Genomic DNA, 13,716 nt, shown 5'->3' with positions numbered 1-13,716 from the left:
AGACAGTACATTTCCTATTTCATCAGTTTTCTGGTTTGCATAAGTTCAGAACTGAGAATATTTGGCAACAACTGTTTCTGCAACATGTGTATTGATTTATAATTGGCACCAGAAATATGCAAACAGCTAGGGAGAAAAGTAAACAAGCTTCACGATCGTGCCCGGTTGGTGGAAAGATTTCCCGCAAAATCGTTGAAAAGCAAGAGAAAGCGAGCGGCAATTTGCCTCTTCCACCGAACTTGATGGTGTCACTTACAGTTGCGTCTGCCCAATCACAAGTCTCAAATTCCATATTCGAATTTCTATTGGATGAGAAGTATTTCTAGATGTCCAGTAAAGACTACACGATTTTAGCATAACGTGTAGCTCATCTGAAGTTTTAATGTTTTTCATATAATCAGTAACATAATCTATTATTTTTATGTAAATATGATGGATGTACTTTACTAGTCGACTTTGTGTGAATCGTTTGAGGGAATACTGGACCGCAACATTTGGGATTTCTTCTCGTTAACCCAGTATGCTAGTTTAGCTAGCAGCAGCTTGCTTCCTTGCTAATTTCATGGGTTACCTGTGTTGGTGAGTCTCTAGCTGGATAGCTAATCTAATGCTCACAAGGTTAGCTTCAGTGTTGTACAGTCAGATAGCAAAGTATCATTTTGTGTTTTACCCGTTTCGAATAACACTCCCACACGTTTACTAGCCATCTAGTTATAATTTAGGACATTTTGACCATTTGTTTATGTTAGCTAGTTAGCCTTGCTGGCTAACTAGCTAACAAAAATCCAGATGCTGGAATTTGAGACAAATTACGGTAGCTAGCTAATGTGTTTATCTCTATATTTCTTACAAAAAAATGTATGTGTGTAGTTAGCTATGATCTTTCATAGTCTTTTGGGTTGTTGAAATGGAAAAATATAATGTTATACAAAGCCAATAGTAAAGTAGGTTAGCTAGCTTGCTAACCCAACTAACGTTAGCTGATATGATTATATTTCCTTTGTTTTGAAAAGGACCATAATAATGTTTGTTTCATCTGCATGGATGCACCATCTACAGCATTCAGGTGAAGTCATGAGTGGGACTAGTTGTAAAGCGAACGGCGCCGTCTACCCGGCCTCGACAACTGTAATGACCACGGTGAAGAAGCCGAAGATGGAGCAGATTCAAGCAGACCATGAGTTGTTTCTACAGGCCTTTGAAAGTGAGTTGCATGACTTTTTATTCATACCAGGAAGTAACGATTTTAAGCCAGGTGGAAATCTTTGAAAATAACCAATAGCGTATAATTTAGATTTTGTTACTGTTGTCTACTTTTCTCACAACTAATATCAATGACACGGACTAATACGAGGCCTATCTCTGACTAAATTTGATTAGAAAGTGGGCCTGGAACCATAACATGCATAGGATATATATCTGTGCTGCTCTGCAATACTATACAGCTCTGTGAATACATTCATACCACAATTCTATTCAATTCTTACTAAAATCATAAAAAATAAGATTATTGAGCAGGCTATGATTATTGTTATGATGTATTTGCAGAGCCAACTCAAATCTACAGATTTCTCCGCACAAGGAACCTGATTGCAGTAAGCAAATACTACATCCATAATATACATAATGTACAGAAACTAAACTAATCTTCAGAAACTATTCACACCCCTTGAAATGTTCCTTATTTTGTTGTTACAGTCTGAATTGGATTACATTTAGATTGTGTGTCACTGGTCTACGTAAAATAACCCAAAATGTCAAAGTGGAATTATGTTTTTAGAAATGTTAACAAAAATGAAACTGAAATGTCTTGAGTCAATAAGTATTCAACCCCATTGTTATGGCAAGACTAAGACTTTGCTTAACAGGTCAGATAATAAATTGCATGGATTAACTCTGTGTGCAACAGTGGTGTTTAATGTGATTTTTTGAATGACTACCCCATGCATACAATTATCTGTAAGGTCCCTCAGTCGAGCAGTGAATTTCAAGCACATATTCAACCACAAAGACCAGGAAGGTTTTCCAATGCCTCGCAACGAACGGCACCTATTGGTAGATGAAGAAAAGATCAGACATTGAATATCCCTTTGGGCATAGTGGAGTTATTAATTACACTTTGGATGGTGTATCAATACATCGTCACTACAAATATACGTCCTTTCTAACTCGGTTGCCGGAGAGTAAGGAAACCGCTCAGGGATTTCACCATGAGGCCAATGGGGACTTTAAAACAGTTACAGAGTTGAACCTCTTAGATGTAAAGGCAAAATGTTGATTTCCGTCTATATAGACATACCCAAAAGGAACTGCTATTCATGTGTAATTACATGATACTGACATGACAAAAATGGCTATATCTGGAAAGAAGACATCTGGGAGATAATGAGGAAATGATCAGAAGATAGGAGTTACATAGGTCAGAATACACAAGATCAAGCACACACAAAATACAAATATTTTGAAAGTAATCTTTCATCAATAAGATAATTATTGATGCCCAGAGCTGGAAACACATCAGATGGCTCCCACAAGATGTGAACAGTATCAGAAAAAAAGTGGGATTGATAGGCCTAACAACTAGAAATGGGCAGATGTTTTAGTAAGTGTGGTCACGGGATGTTTCCAAGTGTCCCTAAACTTCTTCAAAGTGGCATATGTCTGTAAATTAGATAATTCCAGTGCTATTACACATTGCAATCCCTAAATGCTATTTGTTCAGTATAAAAACTATTCCTACTATATAAACCTCACTCAAACATGGTTGTGGTGTTATGTGGTATCCAGGGTACATTCAAGTGTTCTTTCAACCTCTCCAAATTGTCAGAATGTGGTAATTGCACATGGATGTGCCTAAAAGTTATTTTTCACTATAAAAACAAAGTTTCTACAACACCAACCTCTCTCAAACTTTGTGGTGGTGTCGGGGGACATACAGGGGACATCCAAGTGTTTTTAAAACCTCTCCAAAGTGGCTGAATGTTTAGCCTAGACATGTCCAATGTATTGGTCCCACATACAAATGAACTGTTTACAAAAACAATATAAAAGCAACAGATATACATTCAAAAATATATAATCATGTCTTATCAAACACAAAGTTGGTTACAAAAATAGAAATAAGCTGAACGTTTGAGTGGGGGGTCTTGTGATGGTTGCTTTGGGCCCCCAATTCAGCCATTTCCAACACCAGCTGCTCTCGGAAGGCCAACAGGGAGAGAGGGGGTTGACCTTTTTTGCTTTGGACATCTGCTTGTGGAGAATGAAAGCATTTACTGTAGCAATGTCCACAAAGTGGTTTTAAAAAATCTTATACCACTTCCTGGTCTTGTGGAGGACCGGGTAGTAGCCTATCGGAGCATCAGATAGGTCGACACCCCCCATGCTGGCACTGTAGTCCTTCACAGAAATAGGAATGGGGACATTCTTCCCTTTTCACCCTCCTTGAGACATGGTTGTTATTGAATGCTTTGTGGTGAGCATGGTTACTTCTCTAGTGTCCTTCCATTTCACAAAAAGTAGCTTGTTACTCCTGTTCCAACGTATGGTGCCCCTCTCCGCTGTCTTTGTCATGACGTTTACCTTGGTCTTGGGGAAACCGTTTCTGTTGGGACGAATGGTGCCACAAGCCCTTATTTTCTTTTTCAAGAGGTCTATGAAAAGTGGATGTAGAACCATCAGACGGGGTGATTGACATAGCAGTGGGAGGGGTGGTTCCCAAACGTCATCATCTAAATCGTCTGCATCCTCCATTCTGTGGTAAACAAAATAAAGGAACATTTTGTTGTAAGACACACAGTTGACTAAATTTACAAAAATACATTACTGTGAAGTAAAAACAACTAGTCTTTATCTGTACAGTGACTCGAAATAGGTGTGAAGCACACACACACAATGCAAACAGTAACACTTTGGAGACAAAGGCAGAGGTGAGAACCACAAAAACAATGGTCATGAGAGCTTAGTGGCCTCTCCAAAGTTACAAGGATGAAACTTAGAACAGCAAACAGTGAACTAATATGAAACAGACAATAACAAAAATAAACATTATTACTCTCGAGGCTGGTGATCAATAACAGTAGGTCACAGGGGCGGCAGGTAGCCTATTGGTTAGAGCGTTGGGCTAGTAACCGAAAGACAATGTAAAAATCTGTCGTTCTGCCCCTGAACAAGGCAGTTAACCCACTGTTCCTAGACCGTCGTTGTAAATAACAATTTGTTCTTAACTGACTTGCCTTCTTAAATATTTTTAAAAATGGCAAAAAAACAGGCAGACAAATAAGACATCCCCATGATCTGTAGAGTCCCGGCTTTTTGGTGTGTATAGACGTATTCCGTGTTTATTTTGTTTATGCTAACTGCAATGTAGGTAGCACCCATCTCGGAATTAGGTTGTCGGCTCGGCCTGCCCTTATACATTTGTATGCCCATATATGGTAGTAAGCCACACCAAAGATTTTAAGGCACAGGTCAATAAGCCAAGATACTGAACTTTCTGCAGACACCCTGCTTTTGCAGATAGGGGCTACCGTTCTCATACCAGACTGAATAGAATAAAACCAATCTAATAGACTTACCCAGAAGGACTCATAGTCATAATTGCTGTGATTGTAACACGTATTGACTCAAGGGGTTGAGTACCTATCTATTCAAAATATATTAGTGTTTTATTTTCCATAAATGTGATTATTTTATTTTTTTCTTCCACTCTGACATTATAGTATTTTGTGTAGATAATGTTGACAATTTTTTATTTATTTTTTAAACCCATTTTGTAACACAACAAAATGTGGAAAAGGTTGAGGGGTGTGAATACTTTCTGAAGGCACTGTATATATAATAATAGATATATACATGTCATTTTATTTCTCATTTTCACAATGTCTGGTGTATTAATGATTAACCTCCAAATGCTTCCATTTTAGCCTATATTCTTGCACAGGACTCTTACCTTCATGACCCACAGAAACACTCGAACAAATGCCAAAAGGTAACATATTGTTCTCTGATTGATCTGAAAGGGATCAGATGATTTTTATATGGTAGTAAGACATTAATCAGAGATGGTATAAAGTAGAACCTCAAAGATAAGAACCTCAAACTTTCAGACTGGACGTTAACCAAACGGTCAATATCAAACCGGGACATGTATTAAATGCAAACTTATGTGGGCTACACACAAGCGTACACCTTGCTTACACGTGTAAATACGCAATCTATATTTTCTATAAAGGTAGATGCGGTTATCAAGAAAATTTCAAAGTTACGGACGGCTATTTTATGAACCTCCATTCCCGACATGTTCATATCTTTGAGGCCCTACCGTAATTTTGTTTTTATCTCATCAAAGTTAAAGCCGCTTCTGAGGTCCTAATTTGTGCTGTGCTTGAACTTGTGTGCTCAGGAAAACGTTCAAGGTGGATGACATGCTGCTCAGAGTTGAGAAGATGAAGGGAGAGCAGGAATCTCACAGGTAAGAGTTAGGAGACGTAACATATTATGAGACGTGTTACACGTTTTAATGGTTCATGCATGCTTATCATAACTTATAAAGCCTTGAGCCGTATAGTTTTCTTTTCTTTAAATGTCTTTTATTTGAGGTGTTTTCACTTTATTTAGACAAAGTAATCAGAGGTAGAGACTGGCAAGTAGGAGAGAAACCGTGGGAAGGGTGGGGAGCCTTATATGTGACTTGTGCCTGAGAGTGTTAGCAGCTCTGGATCTTTTCTGATTGTGTATTACTGCTTTTTCTTCTAGCTTGTCCTCACACCTGCAGCTTACCTTCACTGGATTCTTCCATAAGGATGGTATGCCCAATCAATACTCTCCTGTTTGCACCATGTTCAAATGCAATGTATTTGTATGCCTTATACCAATGCGTTGGTGTGATATTTGTACAAAAGCGGAAGAGACAAAAGGGTGAAACATAAGACACAAGTTTTTTTTTTCTCTCTCTCTCTCACTTTCTCCCTCACAGAAAAGCCATCTCAGAATTCAGAAAACGAACAGAGCTCGGTCTCTCTAGAGGTGCTACTTGTCAAAGTCTGCCATAAAAAACGAAAGGTCAAAACAATGCTTTGTTTCTCTCTCACATTGTCTCAATCACGTGAAATTGTTTATTAACCGAACTCCTATCTCACCTCCTAGCTAAATCCTAACTTTTCTCCTGTAAACGTTGTTTTCCATAGGATGTCAGCTGCCCAGTGAAGCAAGTGCCTACAGGTAAAAAGCAAGTGCCTTTGAATCCTGACTGCAGCAACCAAACCAAGCCCGGCTCCCTGCCCTCCCTGCTGGTGTCCAGTAACGAGTTTGAGCCCAGCAACAGCCACATGGTCAAGTCCTACTCGCTCCTGTTCAGGGTCTTACGCACCGGGAGGAGGGACATGAACGGCCTTGTGAACGGCGAGGCCAACGAGAACATAGGCAAGTAGTTGCTAAAACACCCTCAGGGATGTTGGATGACTCACTAAAATCAAATGTCTGTTTGTTTGGAGAGAAAAGAGATTAGTTGTAAGGGACACTACCTCACGAAGGTAGTTGAGAGAATGACAAGAGTGCAAAGATGTCATCAAGGCAATGGGTGGCTACTTTTAAGAATATAAAATATATTTTGATTTGTTTAACACTCTGGTTACTACATGATTCCATATGTGTTATTTCATAGTTCTGATGTCTTCACTATTATATATATATAATATGGGGACCGTTTTGATGATGTGGCATTAATTTCATGAGGCAAATGTCTCTTCTTTGTTTGTTTGGTGTCTTTACATGTTCAGATGTGACAGAGGTGCCCAACAGAAAGAAGAGAAGCTCCGCCCACAGAGAAGATGGAGAGACCACAGAGACCTTTGTTGCACAGATGACCGTCTTTGACAAGAACAGGTAAACAACATACCATATATGGCAAAATGGTAGTAATTTATCCCCAGGTGGCAACTGTCATTACCAAGATGCTGCTGCACTTTGACCTCAAGGATATTTAGCCGCTTGCGAGTTTCTTTTTAAAGTGCTATAAACTCTGACCCCCATTTTTGAATTAAAACCATGACCACAAATATTCTCGAACTGTTCACACTCATTGCTAAATGCATTACTCATTAGTTAATAAGGGACCTCTGTCATGTGCAGGAGATTGCAGCTGCTGGATGGGGAATATGAAGTGTCCATGCAAGGGATGGAGGACTGCCCCGTCAGCAAGAAACGAGCCACATGGGAAACCATTCTGGATGGGAAGGTGAGTGTGCCAATGGCATGTGTGTGTGCCAACCTAGCTGGCTTTGGTTTCAGGCCAGCACTAAAAACACCTGATTTGAATTACACTAATCAGTCTTGATAAGAAGTTGATTAATTGAATCCATTGTTGTTGTGCAGAGCTGAAACAACAGCTTGCCCAACGAGTAGCTCTCCAGCACCAGGGTTGGGGACGACAACTATACTATCAGTAGGACACTCCACATCGCAATGTGTGTATGATGGTACTGAGACAATGTTTCCTGCTCTGCTCCCACAGAGGCTGCCACCGTTCGAGACGTTCTCTCAGGGACCCACGCTGCAGTTCACTCTGCGCTGGACAGGCGACGCCAGCGACAAGTCCACAGCCCCCGTGGCCAAGCCCCTGGCCACACGCAACTCTGACGGCTCCAGCCCCGTGGAGAGCAGGCCCAGCACACTCAAATCTGCCCCCCTGGGTAAGAGACACAACACACTCACTAGCAACTTACTTGGCTTTTACCCAAAAGGAAAAACACATTGTAACCTCCCATTAGATTCACTCACACCAATTTCAGTATACTGTCCTCTTGCCTCGACTCAAAATGTGTGTATCTAAGGCTGGGTTTACACAGGCAGCCCAATTCTGATCATTTTTTCATTCATTGGTGTCCGATCTGATGTGATTGGTCAGAAGGCCAATTAGTGTGTGGGGGGGGGGGGGGATCAGAATTGGCCTGCCTGTGTAAACCCAGCCTTAGATGGTCACCATCTAACCAATACTAGAGCCATAAATATACTATGACTTTAACTTTATAATAAAATTGACCAGACCGACATGCAGCTGCATCACTAGCACAATAATGTCCCGAAAAATGGTTTGTGCTATCTAATAACCTCTGACTCCTTCATTTCTCCCTCCCCTCCCTGTTGTAGCTGTGAAGGCCTCTGTCAGCACAGACATCCAGATGAAAAAAGAACAGATCCTGTGTGAACCCAGGCAGAAACTGCGTATATTTTACCAGGTCTGTTTATGCACCAATATGAAATGTTTCACAGCGCTTTACATAGTAAGGGGGAAACTCGCCTCATCCATCACTAATGTGTAGCACACGCCTGGTTATGATTATCATGATACACCTCTAAGTACAGGGGAAGAGTAGCGTAATATACTTAAATGTAAAACAACATCTTTTTTGAGCATCACTCAGAATGGTTCAGTTATTAATAAACCAGTAATGAACTTCCATATTTTTGTCCCATGGCAGTTCCTGTACAACAACAACACACGGCAGCAGACGGAGGCTAGAGACGACCTCCACTGTCCCTGGTGCACTCTGAACTGTAGGAAGCTTTACAGCCTGCTAAAACACCTCAAACAGTCCCACAGCCGCTTCATTTTCAATTACGTGGTGAGAGACTAGGGCTTTGTGTGTGTGTGTGTGTGTGTGTGTACAGGATTCCTATGTTTGAACGTTTTCCTATTTCAGCACGCTTATATGGAAGGACATTCTACAAGCTCAGCACTTATACAAATGGCTGATGATTAAAAGATTGTGGGGGCTGTTTTGTTCGACTTCAGTTTGGCTTTTGACATTATCGATCATAGTCTGCTGCTGGAAAAACTTGTGTTATGGCTTTACACCCCTTGCTATATTGTGGATAAAGAGTTAGCTGTCTAACAGAACACAGAGATGTTCTTTAATGGAAGGCTCTCCAACATAATCCAAGTAGAATCAGGAATTCCCCAGGGCAGCTGTCTAGCCCCCTTACATTTTTCGATCTTTACTAACGGCATGCCAGCCAGTGTGTCTATGTATGCGGATGACTCAACACTATACATGTCAGTTACTACTGCGACTGAAATGACTGCAACACTTAACAAAGAGCTGCGGTTAGTTTCAGAATGGGTGGCAAGGAATAAGTTAGTTCTAAATATTTCAAAAACTAATAGCATTGTATTTGAGACAAATTGTTCACTAAACCCTAAACCTCAACTAAATCTTGTAGTAAATGATCTGGAAATTGAGCAGGTTGAGGTGACAACTGCTTGGAGTAACCCTGGATTGTAAACGGTCACGGTCAAAACATATTGATACAACAGTAACTAAGTTAGGTAGAAGTCCATAATAAAACGCTGCTCTGCATTCTTAACAGCACTTTCAGCAAGGCAGTTCCTACAGGCTCTAGTTTTGTCGCACCTGGACTACTGTTCAGTCGTGTGGTCAGGTGCCACAATGAGGGACTTAGGAAAATTGCAATTGGTTCAGGACAGGGCAGCACGGGTGGCCCTTGGATGTACACAGAGAGCAAACATTAATAATGTGCATGTCAATCTCCTGGCTCACAGTGGAGGAGAGATCGACTTCGTCACTGCTTGTATTTATGAGAGGTATTGACATGTTGAAAGCACTGAGCTGTCTGTTTAAATGACTAGCATATCCATGCATACTCCACAAGATATGCCACCAGAGGTCTCTTCACAGTCCTCAAGTCCAAAACAGACTATGGGATGCGCACAGTACTACATAGAGCCATGACTACATGGAACTCTATTCCACACCAAGTAACTTATGCGAGCAGTAGAATCAGAAAAAATGTAAAATATATATTTTTTTAAATACACCTTATGGAACAGCGGGGACTGTGAAGCAACACAAACATGGGCACAGACACTTGCATATACACACACATGATAACATACACACACGTACACATAGATTTTGTGTTCTAGATATGTGGTAGTGGAGTATGGGCTTGAGGGAACACACTTAGTGTGTTGTGAATTCTGTAATGAATGTATTGTAATGTTTAAAAATTTTTAACTATTAACTTATGCTAATTTGATCTTTTGATTAACCCTATACAGGTATAAAAAAATAATTTTAAAAAACTGTTAAAAAGCAAGGAGATTTTAAAGCCATCTACTACCAAGTACCTGGAATACTGTATGTTGAATATTTGAGTTGTTGAGAGTTTGAGAGATAGTTATTGTAATTGAATTGATGTCCCCCTGTGTGTCTCCAGCCTCACCCTAAAGGTGCTAGGATAGACGTGTCAATCAATGAGTGCTACGACGGCTCCTACGTGGGCAACCCCCAGGACATCCACAGCCAACCCGGCTTCGCTTTCAGCCGCAACGGCCCCGTCAAGAGGACTGCCGTGACACACGTACTGGTGTGCAGGTAAAGAAGGCGTCTCCTGTCTTCATCTCACTGGCTCTCTCACCCTCAGTCAACCAGTAGCATGGATTGCATGTCAGAATCAAAGCGCTGAAGTAAAAAGATTCACTTGGTTATGTTCAGCCTCCTGGGTAATCATGTGAAATTATTTTTGTATTTGCTGTGTGCTTAAAAAGTAAAACTGCCATTTTGATTGGCTGACGTATTTCATATTTCCTCACTTGGATGGTACCATCATAGCCATATAGCTAGCTGAGAATGTGTACTATTTGTCCACTAGCTTGCCTGCGGGTGTGTACCTAACCTAACCACAGCCTCTGACCCCTAGTGCATTGCTCCTGTCTTGTAGGCCCAAGCGGACGAAGCCCAGCCTGTCAGAGTTCCTGGAGTCTGAGGACGGGGAGCTGGAGCAGCAGAGGACCTACGTGAGCGGACACAACCGCCTGTACTTCCACAGTGACAGCTGCATGCCCCTCAGACCCCAGGAGATGGACGTGGACAGCGAGGACGAGAGAGATCCTGAGTGGCTGAGAGAGAAGACCGCCACGGTCAGTCCCTCCACTCACACTGTTACTCAGACTGAGATGATGTACAATGGAGTCAAAGAGAATTAAAAACATAACAATGACTGCCTGATGTTTATACAGAATGGCCCATATCCTAACTCTAGGTAGATGCATGTCAAATGAGTGTCCCATTGATATCAATGTATGAAATTCGAGCATCTCAAGATAGGATTACACCCTATATGAAGCCAACAGAAATGAGTGTCGGCTTGAACTACAGCTGTGCTTTGCTTCCATATACTAAAACGTACTTTCTGGTTGTGTTGGTAGACTAATCTATGAGTGTTCCACCCACAGCAATTGGATGAGTTCACAGACGTCAACGAGGGCGAGAAGGAGGTGATGAAGCTGTGGAACCTGCACGTCATGAAGCATGGGTATGTACCTAAAAGCTGTGGGTATGTATCACTAATCACTAGCCTCTTACGGCACTATAATAGATAACTTAGAAATACACATACAGCCACATCACCTTGAAGAGTTTACCTCTTAACATGTGCTATAAATGGTATCTAAGTAAGGATAAAAATAGTCATCCTTATGGTCCTGTAATTTAGAAATCCACATAAAGCCATGACACTTTGAGAGTTTACATCTAACGTGATATAAAATAGCATAATGTATTTTAAAATGTTGTTCTTAATCTGACTCATTCTCTCTAGTAAAATCAGTATTCTAACCTCATTTCCTCCCGTTGTGTTCTGTTTCCTGTCCGTATCTAGCTTCATAGCCGACAACCAGATGAACCAGGCCAGCATGCAGTTCGTGGAGAAGTGCGGCGCCTACATCGCCCGCCGCAACCTCTGCCGCAACTTTCTGCTGCACCTGGTCAGCATGCACGACTTCAACCTGGTCTCCGTGGCCACCATCGACCGCGCCATGTCCCGCCTCCGCCACATCCAGGAGGAGCTGCCCGACGCCGGGGCCGACGACCAGGCTGACCGGGCCCTCATGGAGGGCGCCTGCAATGGCACCGCAATCGCCTGCAGCTCTGGCGGGGGTGGTGGGACCAAGCACGGCAAGAGGACAAAAAGCTCCGTGACTGACTGACTGAACTGATGGCGTTTGGTGGCAGCAGTCGATCCGACCCATTCATTTTCATTGTTATAACTGTCACTCTTGGTGCTTAGCTAGGTGGGAGGAAGATGTCAATGGAGGATTGTCTTGTATTGACTCAAGACATACAAATATAGCTACACACACACACAACACAGGCATATGAAGACTCACTATAATGTGAGGTTTTACCAAGTCATTATGCACCGTGAGACAGTTTTAGTGATTCTTGGTGGTTTCGGGGGTGTGAAGAAACTGGGGGAATCACTTGAAAGGTATTGTAATCATGCTTTGACTGCCTTTGTTATCACGTTGTAATCAGAAACTGTATTGAGTGGATATGCAGTAAGTCATGCATATTGGTAACATTGTCACTCCTGATGGTCTGTATCCCATAACCCTGTCTGTTTGCCTCTCATGATCCTTTTAGTTGACTATTGTTTTAGCACTTGGTAATAATTTGTATTCGTGAATTGTTTTAAACTTGAGTTGAATCACACTTTTTTCTGCGCAACTGCATCAATTGTCAGATTCACCCAGTCTGTCTTGAATCCCCTGGATCCTTATCGGGATTTTTATTTGTTTTGATTTGATGTATGTTGTTTCTCATGTTTCTGTTGATACTATCTTGAGTAATGGAGGATCAGTGGACTATTTTTCCACACGACCGGATTACTCTCTGCATCCATAGCTTGAGGATATTAAGCCAAGATGAACCACAAACTGCCAGCACATTCACCCTTTTTATGTAGACTGCCTAGCTCTTCTACAGGGGTGTGTTCACTAGGAACCAAACGGAAGCAAACGGGACAAAACGGGGCGGGACCTACCTGCATTTGTCCAATAGGAAATTCTTGTTTTTGTTGCAAAATGTTTTCTGTTTTGCCACAGTTTGCTACTGTATGCACTAATGCATACACCCCAGAAAACATGACTACAACCTATGGATGACATGCTGGAACCTGTATTATGGTTAACTAGGTTTGAGGGACATCTGGAACTCAAGCTGTTTTTGATGTTCATTTATCTTCATAAACGGGCGAGATAGGAAGTGTTGGACAACACTTCTTACAGACACTTTGTATACATTGTAATAATGTCAATATCTAGCTATATCCCATTGTGAACCTGATTATCACTGAAAATGGACATGTAGGATTATTCTTCAAAGGCAATATGCTGTTTGTTCATTGGAAATGGGTCCTAGTTGATATGTGTCTATCCTACTATTAGTCTCTGTTTAAATGCCAAAGGGGGTGATTTTCAGTAAGTCTCTCAGTTCTTCGTACATTTTTGTTTGTTGCTGCATCATTTCAAAACGTTAAATGACGAGCGGTGTATAAGCCTTAGCTGTGTTTTTGCGTTGTGTGAGTGCACAAATTGAACATGAGCAGTAGTTTTGATGCTTCGTTGGACACCTTTTCCCTCAACTCTATGGACCAGTCTTTTACTTCCTTGTACCTTTATGCACGTTTTTGATCGGCTGGATATAAGGGTAGAAAACAATCAATTCACCATATTGTCAAACCACCGTTGAAGTCGTGAACTATGTTATAAACTTTGGATATGGGGATTTTATATTTAAAATAAAATACATTTGACCTTGTCAGTTTTCTTTATTCAACTGATATCAACATTAATGAAATATAGAATATTGTAATATGTTCAGAAAATGTAGATCGGCCTACTACCAAAGGATT

At 41.2% G+C, this 13,716-nt stretch overlaps 1 protein-coding gene across 3 annotated transcripts; it reads left to right on the top strand.

Annotated features, from left to right (window-relative positions):
• The first annotated feature begins 316 nt into the window (after positions 1 to 316).
• LOC115142469 (polycomb protein suz12-B-like) lies at positions 317 to 13,622 on the top strand. 3 transcript variants are annotated; one of them, XM_065001524.1, is made up of 17 exons: positions 317 to 579; positions 1,060 to 1,204; positions 1,549 to 1,595; positions 4,926 to 4,990; positions 5,405 to 5,473; positions 5,758 to 5,807; positions 5,978 to 6,063; positions 6,189 to 6,423; positions 6,780 to 6,885; positions 7,132 to 7,237; positions 7,514 to 7,691; positions 8,149 to 8,237; positions 8,481 to 8,624; positions 10,240 to 10,397; positions 10,744 to 10,942; positions 11,258 to 11,358; positions 11,683 to 13,622. In XM_065001524.1, exons 2-17 carry the CDS (start codon positions 1,075 to 1,077, stop codon positions 12,008 to 12,010), a joined length of 2,091 nt encoding a protein of 696 aa, XP_064857596.1. In that variant the 5' UTR covers positions 317 to 579; positions 1,060 to 1,074; the 3' UTR covers positions 12,011 to 13,622. The 3 variants fall into 3 exon arrangements, with proteins under 3 accessions (XP_064857596.1, XP_064857593.1, XP_064857595.1); XM_065001521.1 differs by lacking the exon at positions 317 to 579 and having other exon boundaries at positions 1,009 to 1,204; XM_065001523.1 differs by lacking the exon at positions 317 to 579 and having other exon boundaries at positions 1,030 to 1,204; positions 11,258 to 11,337.
• The last annotated feature ends 94 nt before the right edge of the window (positions 13,623 to 13,716 follow it).

Source organism: Oncorhynchus nerka, linkage group LG15 (genome assembly GCF_034236695.1).
Source record: "Oncorhynchus nerka isolate Pitt River linkage group LG15, Oner_Uvic_2.0, whole genome shotgun sequence".
Taxonomy (NCBI): Eukaryota; Metazoa; Chordata; class Actinopteri; order Salmoniformes; family Salmonidae; genus Oncorhynchus; species Oncorhynchus nerka.
Note: the sequence above shows the minus strand (reverse complement) of the source record. Positions and strands in the feature narration are given on the sequence as shown.

Excerpts from the sequence above, each read along its gene's own strand:
- LOC115142469 (XM_065001521.1), top strand. The coding sequence starts at position 1,024 with ATGTTTGTTTCATCTGCATGGATGCACCATCTACAGCATTCAGGTGAA. Across the intron at positions 7,238-7,513 it reads AAACCATTCTGGATGGGAAG|AGGCTGCCACCGTTCGAGAC; the intron begins GTGAGTGTGCCA and ends CTGCTCCCACAG. Across the intron at positions 10,943-11,257 it reads TGAGAGAGAAGACCGCCACG|CAATTGGATGAGTTCACAGA; the intron begins GTCAGTCCCTCC and ends TTCCACCCACAG.